This window comes from Ruditapes philippinarum, unplaced genomic scaffold (genome assembly GCF_026571515.1).
Source record: "Ruditapes philippinarum isolate M1 unplaced genomic scaffold, ASM2657151v2 ctg299_1_1_1_1, whole genome shotgun sequence".
In the NCBI taxonomy this organism is placed as follows: domain Eukaryota; kingdom Metazoa; phylum Mollusca; class Bivalvia; order Venerida; family Veneridae; genus Ruditapes; species Ruditapes philippinarum.
Window position 1 is genome coordinate 26,221 of NW_026858411.1, and position 19,115 is coordinate 45,335.

General features: G+C 32.6%; 2 protein-coding genes across 2 annotated transcripts in view; one reads left to right on the plus strand and one right to left on the minus strand.

Moving 5' to 3' along the window:
* LOC132753108 (calpain-7-like) overlaps window positions 1–10,245 on the plus strand; it is a 30,078-nt gene extending 19,833 nt beyond the window's left edge. The window contains 11 exon segments of the mRNA XM_060743531.1: window positions 270–363; window positions 801–947; window positions 1,402–1,632; window positions 2,143–2,287; window positions 3,223–3,322; window positions 3,822–3,954; window positions 4,802–4,877; window positions 5,409–5,620; window positions 6,632–6,771; window positions 7,564–7,647; window positions 10,065–10,245. Of these exon segments, the coding sequence (XP_060599514.1) occupies window positions 270–363; window positions 801–947; window positions 1,402–1,632; window positions 2,143–2,287; window positions 3,223–3,322; window positions 3,822–3,954; window positions 4,802–4,877; window positions 5,409–5,620; window positions 6,632–6,771; window positions 7,564–7,647; window positions 10,065–10,209 (1,507 nt within the window). The 3' untranslated portion in view covers window positions 10,210–10,245.
* Window positions 10,246–14,190: 3,945 nt separating this feature from the next.
* Window positions 14,191–17,966, minus strand: LOC132753119 (sarcoplasmic calcium-binding protein-like). The gene is made up of 3 exons (XM_060743545.1): window positions 17,886–17,966; window positions 16,536–16,633; window positions 14,191–14,844 (listed from the first exon to the last, which is right to left on the minus strand). The coding sequence occupies exons 2-3, from the start codon at window positions 16,628–16,630 to the stop codon at window positions 14,406–14,408; spliced, it is 534 nt and encodes a 177-aa protein (XP_060599528.1). The 5' UTR covers window positions 16,631–16,633; window positions 17,886–17,966; the 3' UTR covers window positions 14,191–14,405.
* Window positions 17,967–19,115: the final 1,149 nt, after the last annotated feature.

Sequence of the window (19,115 nt, forward strand, 5' to 3'; positions counted from 1 at the left end):
TAATGTAATGCACCTTTCACTATTTAAATAATATTGATTCAATACATTTTTCACTGATTAATGTACAAATTTATCTTTTATGCTCATTCACTGCCTACAGGGGAGATATATGTCTCCCACTTACAGTACCATCTTTTTGCCCCAAAGACGTGTATACCTGTTGTTGAAAATAAAATTTACTAGATTTATTGATTTTTTGATGGTATTTTGTAATACCTTTGGTTTGAGGTCACAATAAAAAAAGTAAAGATAAACCATTTGTATTTCAGTATAGTTTATCCACAGAATAAAAATGGTGATCCAGTGTACAATCCATGTGGGAAATACATGGTCAAACTTAACATAAATGGTGTTCTAAGAAAGGTATCTTTCCTTGTAAATTTCATGTTATGCATGTAGTTGATAAGGCATTTGTTGAGTACTATTATACATGCCTGGATTTCAATTTTAAGATTAACTGATTTTAGCTCAACTATTCCAAGAATAGGGAGATTTATTATTGTCAAGTCATTTTTATATTAAATTTTGCTTTATAAAGAAGATCCTTATATACGGGTAAGGTTATGAAAAATTATATTGTAGTAAAGCATTGTTTTGTCTTGCCATCATACATGATACATGATCTGAAAAAAAGAATCAGTTACCATATTAAAATACTAGAATAGATTTGTCATTGTCAAATTTATTTTTGTCTACATTACTGTTTTTTATTCCAAATTGAAGAAAGTTTGTAAAACTTAAGTGCATAGTATTTTGTTAATTGTCAATAATGGTTAATTTTTTTTCCCATTCCTCACAAGGTGATTGTAGATGACTTTCTGCCAATGGATCAGCATGGAGAGTTACTGTGTTCCTACTCTAACAATAGAAATGAACTATGGGTATCTATTCTGGAGAAGGCATATATGAAAGTAATGGGAGGTTATGACTTCCCTGGATCTAACTCTGTAAGTATACTGCAGTGAAATGACCCTAGCATTGTGAATTATAGTCATATTTCTCCGTAAAATATTAACAAAGATTATCAAAGAGTGGTGTTTCTGAATTAGGCTCTTACTTCTGTATGAAGTAATGGAGGCATCTTCAATCTAACTTCCCAAAGCCTGCGGCAACTTTCTCTATCTGTGAGAATAGTGCAGACCAAGATCAGCAGGTACTTGTACACCCATGTCATTTAATCATCATCTGCACTGTTTGCTATTCAGTCTGTACTTATTTTAGAATTTTCCTTAAAGCATGTTAAGATGATGAATAGATTTGTCCAACTTGTACAATTCACAAGACCATTAAAGATATTTAGTGTTGTCAAAGTTAAACATCTTTTTCGTTGTCTAAGAAATGTTATTACTGCTGTAGAATAATATGGTGTACAATTTTGTTGTTGTTGTTGTTGCATAACAGAATATAGATCTGAATGCCCTGACGGGCTGGATTCCTGAGCGTGTTTCCATGAGTAATGCTAACGACGACAGGTTTGATAAAGACAAGGAGTTCAAGCGTATCCTCGACAGATTTCACAAAGGTCATTGTCTTGTTACCATGGCAACTGGAGATCTCAATGATGCAGAAGCTGATAGGGCGGGACTTGTGCCTACTCATGCATATGCAATGTTAGATATTAGAGAAGTCAAGGTCAGATTACAATTTTGTAATAAAGTAAATTTAGTAGGTTGATCTAAACTGATTTGTTTTATTTACCTTGTTTTAATTTTAGAATTTTTATGTCAAATACATGGAATTAAGTATGGGAAAATAAAATACGTATATAGATTAACCTAATTTGCAGCTTTCCATTTGCCTTGTTATCAGTAGAAACATTGGAAGATATTTGTTTATATTAAACTCACAATAGAAATTGTGTACAAAAATGTATTTTTGAATTCCAATAGGGGCTTAGGATTCTTTTATGTGAGGAAGCTATCCAGCTCACTTGCAGAAGGTCAGTTGTTCTACTTAGGTTCCTGTTTGTGCCCTACAGAGGGGCACCTAATATTTTCCTCCACCAGTAAAGGTGAAAAGTCACCATATGCTTTTGTAACAAAGTGTTGGCGCGATTTGAAACTCAACCATTGAATAAAAAAAGAAATGTATATTTGTAATATCTTTTATAATCTAAAATAAAAAATATAAAACTTCATATAGGGCAAGAGACTGCTGATGTTAAAGAATCCATGGAACCATTTAAGATGGAAGGGAAGGTACTGTGAGAACGATCTTACAAACTGGACACCAGAGTTACAGAAGGCGCTCAACTATGACCCCAAAAGTGCTCAAATAATTGACAATGGTAAACTTACAATATTCAATTTCAAACGTGGCGGCATGGCCAAGTGGTTAACGCGTCAGACTAGTGATCTAATGATCGCTAGCCGCAAGCCGGTTCAAACCCCGTCAGCGGCAAGTCATTGTTTCCTTGAGCAAGAAACTTTACACTCATTGCTCAGTGCTGGTTGGTTCCAGGAACAGATTCGAAAGTGTGTCTATAAGATTGTAGCTTCCTACACAATCGAACTAAAATAAATTCTGTATAAACCAATATTCAATTTGACTGATAATTTGTTTAAACTTGTTGACTCAGCCATGCCTTGAGTAATATAAGACGTGACATCTTTAGTTAATCTAAGTCAGTAAAAGCTTGCAAGTCACTATTTTTAATCTATATACTGTCAAACCTGTGCTTAAGACCACATCTGAATAAAGATGACCTTGTAAATAAAGGCCACTTTTTTTAATACCCTTCATTGATAACATTGAATAAAGTTACTTATGTAAAAAGACCAATTGTATATGAAGACCAAGTTTTGTCTCTCCCTTGGAAGGCTTTTGTTCACATTTTTGACTGTATTTTCAATATGCATTGGTAATTACATCCAAACCCCCAAAATCCCTTCCCCCTTCCAAACTTGAAAAGAAATTGATTTGAATAGAAGATGTAAGAAAATTCACATAAAACATGCTTGCATAATAAAATTTTAAAATGTTATTTGATGTTTAATAATGAAAATAAGGCATCTTTTTGTCACTTTTATGTAAACATGTAGTTTCAGACCTTTTCTGCATTTTTCTGTTCAAACTACAAGTATATGATCTCTTTAATTCATGAGAACAGAATCCTGTATTGAATGAGTTATCTTACATATTTTCATAATTACAAACAGTGAAGAAGAAAAGCTGGAAAGATTATAAGTTTCAATATTTATGTATACCAATTGTTATTTTCAGGTGTGTTTTGGATAGATTATGAATCATTAATCCATTTTTATGATGTCATATATATCAACTGGAATCCAGAATTGTTCAAGTACACCACATGTATGCACAGGTATGTTTGTTATTTGAAAGAAAATCTTTGCAATGATATTTATCAAATCTTATTTTACTTTTTATATTTTTCCAAAGATTTTTTTGTCACTGATCCATTTAACTCAATTGTTCATTGAACATCATTGAAGATTTCTATGTGGCCAAAATGCCCCTTGTTGCTCAGGGGTTGCCCTATAGGGTCGAGGCATCAGAATTGCAGCGGTGTTTATCCCTGCATGATCATCACAGGTGACTAAATGGGTTCAAATAACTGAAGCCTATGCATCTCTTAGCTCCAGCAGTTGAGTGGTTTTGACCCCTAGTGTTGGTTTAAGTTTGTTATACCCAAGGTCAGGCAAAATGTTCTTTCCTGTTTCGGCACCATATGACCTTAATTGTGTTTGTATGCTGTAAAACCAAACAAAAAAAATTGTGGCTAAAAGGATTTAAGTTTTCTGTTTTGTTAAGTTGAAATAAACAATTTTTTTTTAGCTAAATATAACATTTTTGTTTGACAGTACATGGCAGGCTAAAGAAGGGCCAAAGAAAGACAGATACAACATTAGTGACAACCCACAATACAGACTTGAACTGAAGTCTAACCAACCATCAGCTGTCTGGTGTCTCTTAACCAGACATATAACAGATAAGGTACAAAAATATTGATAAGTTTTTCGAAACATTTCATTTGTTTAAATTATTTTAACTGTTTGCGTTTGTTTAGTTTTTATATCAATTTAAAAACATTTTTGGTCAAATTACGCACTTTGGTCCAGCCACCCATTATCAAGGGGTCTTTGGTTCAAGCCTCTAGATGGGTGAAGTTTCTCTGTAACATTTGATCAAGGACATCAAGCCTGTAGGTTATGTGTCTCTCACCATTGATTTAGAAATCATGTGGGATAAGTAATTGGTCAATCGCGATGTTGGTAATTACTGATGAGTTGTTCAGGAAAGCCTTTTGTAGAAGATCAATGCCAATATACATGTTATATGGTACAGTTAAGTCTGTATATACAGTAAATAAATCAGCCTGAATTTGCTTCAATTCTTCTCCAAGTTGCAGCCTTGTAAATATGTAAAATCATTGGTCTTCTCTGCTGGCGTCAATTTTGAATAAAACAGGAAGGGACATCATATGTTGATGACATCATCAGTACAGGACGTCCTGACAACGGCATTATCTTTGGCACCAAAGATGTTACTCTGGTTTCATATTTTGTGCTGCTGTAGTTTCATAAATATACCTGACTTGGTTTTGTATTTCAAGACTGTTTTCATTATTCAATGAACACCCCTCATATGGCCCAAATTGTTTTAAAATTGCCCTAAAAAACAGAAAATAAACAAACAAGCATGTTAAACCACCTTGTAACATGTGTGTAATTTCTACTCATTGGTTCATTACTGTAGAGTTGTCTTCCTGTTTTAGATTATAACAGTTGATAGATCATCAATTTGTTTTTTGTTGTTCATACAATACTTTTTTTACTTACAGAATGATTTTGCAGACAACCGTGAGTTTATAGCACTTCTGGTGTATGACACTGGTGGGAAAAAGATATTCTACCCTCGTATGTTTAGTTTTAATCCTTTTTACTTACCCTGACGGCAATTTTGTTTGATGGACTTTTCCTCCTTTAAATTGAAAACTGTCCAATTTTAAGTTTTAGGAATATCCAGATATTATATATATATGTTTGATTAAATATAGCTGTTACCTGTATATTGCTCGTCAAACAGTGCAGAGCTGCTGTTTGGCCTGGATCTTTAATTTATAAATTGTTTTTAGCATATTTTTTCTTTTAACATATTTAAAATGTTTTTCTTATATAGATGATATAACAATCAATAGACCAAAAACCTGAGTAAACTTTTAAGGAGTAATAATACATTCATGATAAAGTTTTGAAGACCTCCAAAGAAAAGAATTTTGTTTCAATGCAATTTATTTTAGAAATGTATTACTAATCTTCCTTCAGCTAAAGATCACTATATCACAAGGGTAAATAAGTTGACAACTCTGTCTTACACAAAAGATTGTCAAAATTATGAAAGAAAGGAACAGTTCAAACATTTTTAATACATATTTTCCCTTTAAACAGATGACCCTCCGCCATATAAAGATGGTGTAAGAATCAACAGTCCACACTACCTGTGTAAACTGATAGAGAATAAGAAGAACGCCACATACACACTTGTTGTGTCACAGTACGAGAAAAACAATACAATACACTATACACTCAGGGTATTTGCAACATGTGAGTTCTCACTTACGAAGATTGTTGATCCATACAAGAAACAGTATGAAAAACGAGTATGTCATTGTATTATCCATATTTTCTTTTAAACATATTTTCTACGATATCAATACCAAGTTTTTCTTTCACTTTTTCAGCAATATTAAAAGGTTAAAAGGTATATTTCTAATACATTTTTGTACATTTCTGTGTAGCTTGTAATGAAAATTTTACTGTCAAGCCTTTTCTTCTTGAATGTCTAATTGTTCACAGGCCTGTAATAGATTTTATTGTGTAAATTCACTCAAAGAACTTTTTAATACAATTCCATCAAAAAAACATCATTGATTATTTGAAAGAAATAAACTTGAATTCTAGGATCCAATTGACTCATTTTTATTGTCATTTACAAAGTTTTACATAACATTTTAAGCCTATTATAGCATTCGGTACGATGTGGCCAGTTATGTGTTGAAAAAATCCAAACAAACATAACAAACAAACAAATAAAAAAAACAATACAATTATGTTGTTTCTAAAATCTTATATGGTCTATTATCAATAGGGTTGTTACATAGGATGTCTCTGATATTTAACATTACATTATTTAGCGGTACATAAACAGAAAAAAATGTATCGGAACAAAATACTTTGCTGTTATCTTTTAGTAGAATTTTTACGGTTTAGCAATGATTTTGAGCTTGCATCATTGACTCAACAGGAAATATACCAACATGTTTCTGTCATTAATATATTTTGGAATTCTGGGACAGCATGTCCCTTCGGTACGGATATTCCGATCCGAACTGCAACATATGACAGATATTAATAGTCTCTTACTGCTGATTCAGAAATCATGTAGGATTAGTAGTGGGTCACTTGCGGAGTTATTGGTTATAACTGGTTAGTTATCCAGGAAATATGGTTAGGTGGGCAAAAATGTGTTAAATCAGTGTAAAAACTAGATAAAAAAACAAACAATGAGGGGATATTGTTTTACCCATGTTATCATTTTATTTTGCATGTTTGTTCAGTGGTTTATAATTAATGATCAGCAAAACTTAATGTAAATATTTGATATTTTTCAGTTAACGGGTCAGTGGAAAGGTGCGACTGCAGGTGGTTGTAGTAATTATCCGGACACTCACAAAAATAACCCTATATACCAGGTGAAAATTGACAACAGCAATACTGATAACTATGTCTTAATTGAACTGTTTGGTCCAAAGTAAGTTATCTTAAATTGTACAGATCTTTTTTCTCACTTTTTGAGATAAATTTGCAATGAATGCTGAAAAAAAGTCATGAAAATTAAAAATGACATTATGCCCTATTTTAGCTTGACTATTAAAAAATATGGGGCGGGGGGCTTTTATATTCACACAGGCATTGGTGTTCACACTTTGGTTAAGTTTTTTTTTGTGCAAGTTGGTATCTCTAAAACCCTAAAACCACTGAAGGGAACAGGTTGAAACAGACTTATTTCCTTTGATTATCTTACATGATGGGCACAGGTACCTTTTTACAGAGTTATGTCACTTTACTGACAAGCAGAGAGAATAGTCCAGCTGGCTGTCTTATGGACAGCTCTTGTTTTACTGTCAGGTTGAGGTGTTTTAGCTATTAATTTTAGAAGTTTGACTAGAATGATGGTGATTGACCAGAACTTGATAATGAAGGATAAAATGCAAAAACTGCATAAAATGTAAAGAAACTGCCCCACTCTTAATAAATTGAACTTTATAGATAAATGCTGAAGGATATTTGAAGTAAACTATAAAATTGAAAGCAATTTTGGCAAAATGTAAACTTATTTTGACTTTTACCTGTATACCCACCATTTACACTTGGATGTGTATAATGCCATTTTAATTTATATTAAGATATACAAGTTTAAGATTTCATTTCAAAAAAGCTATTGTTTTAATAAAACTATTGTTTCAATAAAGCTATTGTTTCAATAAAGCTATTGTTTCAATAAAACTATTGTTACAATAAAGCTATTGTTTATGTGTTACAGAGAATACAGTGTAGGATTTGAGGTTGTATGTGTAAGTGCTAATGTACCAGGTGGCCTTACAAAAACAACTTCAGGCGATTTCAGGTAATGAATCTATTTAGTTCCTTTATTGAATAGTTGTTGTATATCAAGCTAGCTAATGTCTTTGGCCAGTTTTTATGCCACTGTTGTTGTGGTAGGGGTATATCGATTTGCTCTTGACAGTCCATCGAACTTTCACACTGTAATGTTGATAGTCTGTAGACTGAAGTAATTGAGGAATGTTCAGGCATATATGTCCTAACTATACATTTCCAGTTTATGTCTATAACCATCTGAATACTACAGGAGAACAGGTCTTGCCTATGACAGCTTGAATAAAAAGTTTAATCCAAGTATTTTGATTTTAAAGCTTACAAACATAGTTAACTTTATGCCTCAGATAGCAATATTTTTCTCTTCTTGAAAAGGGGCAAACATGTTAAAATCATGTTTTTATAATGGATTTAAAATGATAATAAAAGCTAGAAGTAAGTAATGCTGTGTGTGAAATGATTTGTCATAAAGGGAGCATAATGTAAACAAAGTGTTTTTTTCTGATTTCCATCCTAAATCACTATAAGTTTTCTAATTTCCAACTGGTCAGTGAAGGAATATCTTGCTAAACAATTTCGCCAATGAGTAACTTTGTGTAAATTTGCATAAACATGTATTTCTTTACTTAAATTTTTGCTTTGAACGTCAATTTCTCAAAAAATGTGTAAGTCAATAACTTCAAACTTAAAAAAACTTTACTTTTAGCTACGTTATCCAACAGTTAAAAAAGTAGAGTGTGCTGTCCTCAGACAGGTCTTGTTTAAACAAGTGATTCAGAAATTATGTCATAAGAAGTAAGACTATGCCGTTATCGGGCTGGTATTTCTTATTTAAAAATTAATGCTCTAATTAGTAATTTGCACAAAAATGCATAATGGAATCTCTTTTACATAAAGTGCACTGTTTTACTCAAAGGTAGATGGACAAAAAAGTCTTGCAAACTTTCTTTAAAATTTACCGCTGGGATTCTTCGATGATGTGACAGTGTTGTCCTTTTGGATCATTGATGCCAGCACTATAAAGTAAATGCCCAAGCCGGTGCTAGGGGGCATGAGGGATGTTGCACTTTTTAGCTCACCTGTCACAATGTGACAGGGTGAGCTTTTGTGATCGCTTTTCGTCCGGCGTCCGTCCGTCAGTCGTACGTCCATCGTCCGTCCGTTGTCCGTAAACTTTTACTTTAAATGACATCTCTACATAAACCACTAAGCCAATTTCATCCAAACTTTACAGGAATGTTCTTTTGGTGGTCACCTTTAATAATTGTTCAAAGAATTTAATTCCATGGCAACCAAAAGAAAAAAACTGGAAATATCTTATTTTAAAAAACCCAAAGAGGTAGAGCTTGGATATTTGGCATGAAACATCTTCTAGTGAGTGTCTATCAAGTTTGAACAAATAAAAGCCCTGGGGTCAAAATTGGCCCCGCCCCGGGGGTCATTGATTTTCCCTATATGCATATAGTGAAAACTTAAAAAATCTTCTTTTAAAGAACCCAAAGAGCTGGAGCTAAGATGTTTAGCATGAAACATCTTCTAATGGGTGTCTACCAAGTTTGTTCAAATAAAAGCCCTGGGGTCAAAATTGGCCCACGCCCCAGGGGGTCATTGATTTTCCCTATATGCATATAGTAAAAACTTAAAAAATCTTCTTTTAAAGAACCCAAAGAGCTAAAGCTAAGATATTTAGCATGAAACATGTTCTAATGGGTGTCTACCAAATTTGTTCAAATAAGAGCCCTGGGGTCAAAATTGGCCCCGCCCAAGGGGTCATTGATTTTCCTTATATGTGTATAGCAAAAACTAAAAAAAAATCTTCTTTGAAAAAACCCAAATAGCTAGAGTTTAGATGAAGCATGAAACATCTTCTAGTGAGTGTCTACAAATTTTGTTCAAATAAAAGCCCTGGGGTCAAAATTGGCCCCGCCCTGGGGGTCATTGATTTTATTTATGTGTATAGCAAAAACTTAAAAAATCTTCTTTGAAAAAACCAAAATAGCTAGAGTTTAGATATTAATCATGAAACATCTTCTAGTGAGTATCTGCAAAGTTTGTTCAAATAAAAGCCTTGGGGCAAAACTGGCCCCGCCCCAGTGTTGCCATTGCTTTTAACTATATGTGTGTAGTAAAAACTTAAAAAATCTCTTTTATAAAACTCAACTAGCTAGACTTTAGATGTTTAGCATGAAACATCTTCTAATGGGTGTCTACCAAGTTTGTTCAAATAAAAGCCCTGGGGTTTAAACTGGCCCCGCTCTGGGGGCCTATATACAGGTGAGCGACTTCAGGGCCATCATGGCCCTCTTGTTCATTATCCTTCATGTAAAAACTCAATCAAACCGAGCCTTCAATTTTCATGCAATTTTGTTGTTATTAATGCTTCCAAGGGATACCTTTGTTTTCAGATTTTTTTTCTTCATTTTTCAGACGAGGATATGTAGTGTTACAACTGGACAAGATCTCTGGTGGTATATACAACATCTCGCCGTGTACATTCCGTCCACTTGAAGAAGGACCGTTCTTCCTTGATCTAAACTCCTCAGTTCCTTTCACTGTTACACAAATCAGATGACATTTTATAACTGAGTAGTGTGAACATAGAATTTCTTGTATTTATGACAGGTTGTACAGGTCTTCTTTAGGTGAAGTCATGTCAATATTAATTAATATCTGAAATATATACATGTGTATAGCAAATAGATATCAAGCATCTATTGCTTATGACAGACATCCTGTTTGTTACATAATAATTCCTTCAAGATATGATACATGTGATAAGTAAAAAGAAACTTACATGACAACACTAAAGATGTTTATATTATTTTATTGTTTAAATAATAACTTGTTAAAGTGTTAGTATAATTGAATGTTAAACTGTTAGTGTAATTAAAACAAAGGCGTTTGGTATACATTACTTTTTGTTATTGTCACACTAAAAAGCTCAAAATGTTGTTTTAATGTTTTAATGCAATAAACTTAAGCATGTATGTTGAAAGAGAACTTTTTCTTCGCATGTCAGTTCAATTTCTGACACATTTCAACTGATATTATAACATTTTGGGGCAACTATATGCAAATATGCACTGTTTAATATTTTCAAAATTTTACCTTCTGTACCTTATTGTATATTGTTTGTTATGAATATATGTTTTAACTGACTGACCTTTGACCTGATGTAGCTAGTGATCTGAATTAGAAATTGTCATTTACTGTGTTCCGTATAAACATGAAAATTCTTAGTTGTGTAGGTGTTTATTGACTGGCCTTGTTAGAAATCCAAGGTATCAGATCTTTGAGCATATGGTTGGCCATGGTCTCAATGGCAGGGTAGCTAATGTCACTGACTCAGACTGAATCACTTACCACTCACCTCTGTTGGTTCACATCCCATGTGTGGTAAAATATCTGGTCATGATTATGAGGAATTTTTCAAGCTGGTACATAGGTGTCCACCAGGGGCCCTTTAATTATTCACAGAGGACTGGAGGTCTTGTACAGTGGTGTTGTGAATATAGATAAAAATTTACCAACATATACATGGGCTTCAGAGCATTGAAATATCCCAAAAAGGATAAATGTAGTGATAGCTTTAGTAGGTTGTTATATGATGAAAGAACAAGCTTTATGTAAAATTGAAAATTGAATTACAAACTCTCATCTCAAAGGATGGTAACTGACCAGGGAATCTCATCTTCAAGGATGGTAACTGGCAAAGGAAAAGAATTTTTAATTGAATTATCTCCCTTTCATTTATTCCCTGTGGTCTCCAGACCGCAGGGTATTGGTACGCATTTGACATATTGTTTTGACTATATTTAGATCATTACTGGAGTTAACAATGTAGGTTTAATGAATTATGATGAATTATAATGAAACAAAATGCATGTCAAACATAATATGTTGACTTTTATTTAAAACAGTGTCTTGTTTGATAAGTAATAATTAATTACCCTTTTATGATTATTTTGGTAGTTTTCATTCTTGTTTAATGTTTTGAATTTTTTCCATGGTTTTGTTCAGATTGGAAATTGTACAAGTCAATTTAAGATACTTAGTGAAGTAAAGGTTTAATTGTAAAAGCTATTTTGGACTGTTTGCTATTGGTTGAATACTTTATTACGTACATGTACTTGTAACTAAACTTTGTTAATTTACCTTAAAGCTGGTTACGCATTGCAAAATCATTGTTACACTCCCTAAAAAAACCTGTGTTTAATTATGTACAATGTTAAGGGAAAATTTTAGTTTACCAAATAACCATGTGTCTTTAATAACACAGACATATTTTGTTTGAACTCTCCTCAATTACATAATGAGTGTACAGTCTTACATACTTTTCATATTGACCAGTTTTAAATTAAACTCTTGCACATTGTGAGAACTATTGTGAATAAAAAACAAATTTTGTTATATTAATGATATGTTAGTTAGTAAGTTCTGCTTGCTGATGATACTGTAACATAAAAAGACCTTCTGGTTTTTTTTCTCAAATACATGTAAATAAAATGCTATTTTTATGTTCATTGCTGGTAATATACAACTTTTCAGGGTTACATTACATTTCCTAAATTTACATCTCAATTGTCATTATGTCATTAAGTGGTTGGAATTATATTTTGTCCAATGAAATGTTTCGATTTTATCCAATTGTTTTATTATTTTTTTATAAAATCAGCAGCAGTTTGTCAAATAATAATATCCAGTTAAAACAGTGTGTCATAGCCTACTGGTACCGTGTAAAGATTCAAAACATAAATTTAACCACTTAAAGTGAATAGGTTAGATGAAACTTGTGCTGTGTAAAGAATGAAAATATAATTTCAACCACTAAGTAGGTTAGTGTTTGTTAAGTGAGCATTGTTTCCCTAAAATCTGTCCCCGGATGTGCGAGTCCAGACAGATTATAATTTTATTAACGATAACTAACAAACACTAACCTATGCATACCATGAGTACTTAACTTCCATTTAGCATATTTAAGTCGTGGTAATTTCTGTTCTAGTTAGATTATATACATGTATAATATGTAGATATTTTATTGTACAATTTATAGGTAGTGCTATCCTTCTCACCAGTTTTTTCCTCATCTGTAGGCATCCAGTTTAAAGGCAGATGAGCAAGAAAACGTAAATCTTGTAAATTAATTTTTTAATTGCAGTAATATACATAAGATTAGTTAATTATATACATAAGATTAGCTAATTATTCTTTTTGGGATTTTTTTAGTACTAGTATATAGTATAGGTTTTATTCATGCACTTTGATTTATTCAATTATTATAATGGCATAAGATGTTAAGAAGCTTTCTACTGTTTTAGTGCAGCAAGTGATTTATGTATGCCTTCATTTTTTTAATGGCGTCATATTATGTGATGTCATACGACATGACAAAATTCTGCTCTTGACCAGTAACCTGCCTGCATTAAATCTGGAACAGTCTGTTCGAATTTGAAGGGATTTCAGTGTCATAATACAAAAGTTGAGTATACAGTCTGACCAGGCTGCATTTGCTCCAAACTCCGACGCATTGACCCCCACGTTGCTTCGCTACACAGAGCGTAGCCCAACAAATCACTGTGAAATGTTTGGCCTTGCCCTATATTGGTGGCAACGGCAAAGGGATCATCCCTGTTCCAGCATGTAAAAGGTTAACAAGGGTGAATGTATGATTTATTTATCCAATTTAAAGCTTTGTCTTTATTCAATAAGGATATAATGGGAACGATGTTAGAATTTTGTTAACCATATCAAGAAGTTAAATTCATAATCTGTTGCTGTATCTGCATTACTCTTCTGTGAGGAATCTAAGATCTGACAAATTCTTGTAAAAATCTTGTCTGGTATAATGTGCAAAACACTCGCGATACCTCGTTTGCTTGCAGGCTTTAAAATTTTGTTCAAGTGCTTCTGTAAATAGCTTTTGTTTTAGTATATAATTATTTTACATTCAAATTCATTCTTTGTTGATATTTATTCAAAAAAATATATGAAATGTCAAATTTACTGCTGTGTTTGTTATAAATAATATACAACAATTTAACACCATACTTAGAGATCAAAGGGTATTCGACTAACTCACATAAATCTGTTCAGACATGATCCAACCCCCATTACATGATATCATGAGTGAGAATTAGCAGAATTCAATAATTTTTCTATTTTTCATTTTTTTTTTTTTTTGGTTTTAATTTAGCGAATTTACTTCCCCTAAACACATTATACTACATTAAGTTTTGCAAAATACAAAAATAAATTATTTATAGGCTCCCCATATAGGACCCAGATAGGTCCCGGTTGCACTCTCCGTGCAGGGCTGCATGGATTGCCTACATAGGGCTGATAAAGAACCCATGTTGGTCCCATTTATATTGATTCCTGGGTAACCTCTAGTTTTACAACTTAAAATCGGCGATTAAAATTAATAAAAAAATCGGCGATTAAAATTAATAAAAAGATCGGCGATTAAAATGAATAAATCAAGTTACTTTCCTATTTGCATCATTTAAGAATATCAAAATGGACATTCGGAGGTTGAAATGGTAACAAAAATGAATTAAGTCAGGCGAAAATATTTTATTCCTCGAACATCATTTATAAAACGAATATAGTGTTTCTGCAAATATCATAACGGTCTTATGTATTAACAAACAATAAGATTTTAAAAGTACATTTAATTAAAAGTATCTTTAACTCACTGAGTTAAGCATCAATTACAGATTTATGGGCACTTTAACATAAAGAAAATAAGTGATCGGATTTTCAAGTCTATTACACTCCGAATTCAAACGCGACTTTTACTATATCAGGCTTTTCGCTGTCCTCGCACGTTACAAAATGTACCCACGAATCAGAGATCACCTTTATAGGAACTTTACCATCAACTGGGTGATAGTTCTCGAAGAACTTTTCGTCCAGCGATTTGTCGTTATGCCCTGCCGACTTCATAATAATGTTGAATTCTTCCAGAGAGATATCTCCGTCTTTGTTTGTATCAACAATGTTACAAATCATATCCATGCACGTCTGCATCCTCTCAACAAACTTCTGTTTATCCGACTTCCAGGCGTTGCTCATTAGCTCTATGAAATCAGACTCGGTCATCTCAGATTTTCCCCAGAGGACGTATTCACTCCACCATTTACCAAACTGGTCCATCACGGTCTTCTTCTCGTCGTCACTTAGATGATGTAGTTTACTGAACTTTGACCTATTTGTGAGGAGAAAATTATTAAAAAGTGTAATGTTTAGAAATAAGATACACACTGAAAAAACTAGTTAATACAATTCAACAAATCTTTTTCTTACAATCAACCGTTTCAGTGTAATTTTATGCAATCTGGTCAATGAAAACAAGCTCTTGACAGTAAGCTTTCTAAAAAAGGATGTTTATGTGATAAACAAAATTCCAAAGAGTTGCCTTTATATACAATTTGAGAGTAATGTAATGACGAACTTATATTTATAATATTGTATCTCTAATCAAAAGTCTAATGTCAATAGCTTCATTATTCTACTGAAATAAAGCCCAGAGTTTTATTTTTACATGACTTGTGCATTTCTCACTGATATTTGAATAACATAAACGCTCTGGTATAACAAGGGGCAGGAGGTGAAGTGGTTGCATACTTGGTTCAAGCGAGAGAATTGGTTGCAAACTTGACAAAATGGCTACCGAGTCATGAATATTTACAACGCCGACACAAGTATTTTCTAGAGGTAAGAGGGTTTGCATGTTAATTTGAAATTCTGTAATATGCCCATTCCTTAAGCCAACGTTTATGGCACGATTGAATCAAGTGTATAACTACTTCACATCCTGCCACTTCGTATAAATAGCTCTATTTGTTTGCGATTTTTTTCATGCTAATTAGAATTAAATCCATTTTTAGTAAGTGAAGTTAATGGATTTTTGAATGATATTTGAATATAGTCCACAATTTCATATTTGTTATATGAATTTCTCCATAATATAGAAATACATACCACGCTGTAGTGCTTTTGTACGTGCATTTCTGCTATTGAAATACATCCCAAGCTTTAGTAATAGTATTTTTATATACGTATTTCATTCTAATATTTTTATGAAAACAAGGCTAACTTTTTTCGTACGTGAATTTAGCGCATATATTAGAATAAAGCTCACTCTTTGATATTTTGTCTGTGAACCTATGATATAGTGTTATACATAACACCGTAATTGATACTGTATCTAATGTAAAGCAAAGGCAATAATAATCATAATAATAATAATAATAATAATTATAATAATAAAAATGAATAAATAAATAAAAAGATGATAAAACAGACACACAAATCCTATTTTGATTTCAAATTTACATTGCAAAAATAACACATGCCTCTCAGAATAAAAGTGCATTTAAGCAACCCGAGAATTGAAATAATTTTTGTTTTCAGTTCAAGGGTTTCTAATATGCACTATTATTTTGAGAGACATGTTGTTTTTTTTTCGTTGTACAGAACCAACAGTTTAATGCTATGCCAGGGAAGAGAACTAGAACATTACATTTTCTTAATTCTGGAAACAAAGTGATCCCTCGGAAGCATTAATTTTAACAAAATAACATAAGAATTGCAGACTCGGTTTGATTGAGTCTGTACATGAGGGATAATGAATAAGTGCAACATCCCTCACGCCCCCTAGCACCGGCTTGAGCGGTACTCAATTCTCAACACTTTATAGTGTTGGCATTAAGTCTATACAGATTACTCGCCCCTGGGAAATATCGAAACAGCATATTAGCTAGGCTACAAAAAGTTTGCATGATGTATAACAAAATAAATTACTAAATCGGGGAAAAAAGCTATACATATACCCAGTACTTCATATCTTAATTATTTATTTTTTATCTATAGGTAAGATATGGACGTTTATGTAACCTTTCCTGTTCGGCATCTGCAAAGTCGACTTTACCGTCTTTATTGATATCAAACCACGTGTACCATAGCTTCCATTTATATACAAGATAATCCATCTTCTGTAATAAAAATTAAAATAGTTCGTATAAATGTACACAAAATGAATTCCTTACCAGTTTAAAAAGTTGACTTAAACATTTTGGGCATCTTTTGCTTATATTGTTGTTGCTGATGTTACTGTTGTTGTTGTTTTACGGGAAATATCCCTTTCATCAGATTTAACAAGTTTAAAAGACATGAATATGTTTGTGAAGGTTGACCGCTTTCAACGGCATTATTACTCACTTGAATACTGTATAATCACCCTCAGGACATAGTGCCTGCTTTTTAAGTTTGTTTTTTTGACGTCTAACCTTTAATATGCAGACATCATATAACCTCTGATCCCCTTTCAAAATTCCATTTCGTTGAATTCCGCCCTTTATTTTCTCGTTAAGGGCATTTATACAATCATTCTTTTACTTGTGGGCCATATGCCATTTGTCATGGAATGGCACGGAAGTGTCTCATTGAAGGTTCCGAACACATCTGCGGATGTTTTATATTCAAACCTTCACTATTTTTGTGTTCAAATGTTGAATTTTGCTTAAGTCGATGCTAAGGGAAGTGAATGGAAACTTGCCCTTTCTGTTACCGTCCATGAACAAGCTCGATCAAAACGAGCCTGCAAAAATTTCTATTTTGTCATTTCAAGCGTTCTTTATGGATTTCGTTTTATCTATTCCGCTGATAAGAACTTGCTCGGAGCAGTTCATTTTATCCTAGGGTTTTATTATTTCAAGATTCATGTCAATTGAAGTTACATATTAAATATGAGACATAGATCTATTCAATTAATGCCACAACTACTTTCTCCTATAATACGTGCGAATTATAAGTAGGGACCTTAGCATTAGATATTCAAAGAAAATATGTTTAAATAAAACAGCTTTGACGGAACCTACAGAATTTTATGAACTCTATCACATGGCCTTTAGTTAAATCAAACCGTATCCCGAAATTTAGTTACTATAGAAACTAAAATGAATCCTGTCCCTATGGGAAATGACGATATTTTTTATGGTACTGATTTGTGTCATTCGTGTTTTTGCTCCGCGCACCCGCTATTCAAACTTGTTAATTCTCGATTTTTCGCTTGGTGGGGTCGCGTGCCGAAAGCACGACTGGCACAAATCAGACACCATAATACTTAAAGTTACAGTGATTTTAAGGTTAACTCTAAGCCAGAAGTTATCTTATAAAAGGTATTTGCTTATGTATAATTAAAATTAAAGGAAAAAAGACAAAAAAAAAGTAATTGAGAAGATTTACCTTATGTAAGAGTGACTTCCAGCTTCAATAATTATGACATGTAAGGCAAGGAATACATGTAAGTTATCACCAAGTGATAATATTTGATAATAAACTTTATCTGTCATGGTGTAATATATGTTGAGGTGAAATCGATGACACAATTAAAGGAAAAGGTTGCATGTTTGATATGAAAAAGAAAGCAAGTTTAATATGGTCTTTAGATATCATATTCCGGATAACCGAAAAACGGTCTCGTTGAATTTGTAGTTTGTGAAAAAGCCGGAACAATTATATCTTCAACTACAGATTTCGCCCCTAAATCTTCAAAGAGAATGCCAGTTCAGTCGACGAAGGGAGATAGACATGTTAGCTTCTGCATTTGCATTTTCATTAAATTCTCCAGATTTAGTTAGAAGGATGTATTTTTTTATTGAGATATATTTTCATGCACAAAATATGTACAATTCTTGGTGTTAATATGTTTGTCCCAAACAAATGAGTACATCGAATTCGAGAAATACGATAAGACAACAAATAATCTGATATAATACATGTAGATCTAAGCAAGTTAAGAAATATTGAATAATTATAACTTTAATTTATCTTTACAATACTAAATATCTTCTACTTCATGCCCCAAGATAAGCCAAAATACTTCGGTTACATCAAACTTAAGTAAAATGTAAGATTCAGGAAAAGTAGACTAAAAAAAATCAAGATTCATGTAATAATAAACATGATATCTACGATTTATGACTAATTTTACAGTATTTATAACTATATTTCTCTGCCTTTCTAACGCAGTCAGGGCCATTTTTGCATAATTTGACCTCTTTTTTTGGTAACCTACGTGAGTTGTATGTGCACATTGCTTACATCTAGCTACTTCATAATATTTTACTTTTAAACACATTTTCAATTTTATCTTGAAAATTAGCATGGATCTGGAGTTGTTAATTTGTCCATCTTTCAATCTTGACAAAGCCATCCGTTATTTTTAAAGATGCGAACAGTACGTCTAGGTACTTCAAGCTGCCGTTAATTTGTATCACACTTTCGTATTATCAACCGTATTTGAAGTATATGTTATCATTGGTATAAGACTTCATTAAACTACTAGAAATGCAAAGCTTAAAGGAATTAAAGCCATGTAAAAGGTCAAGGAAATTAAGAACCGTGAAAACGTTGTATTTAGATGGTAATTTCTATAACACTAAACCCAGATCTTAAGGTTATAAGGCAGATTAC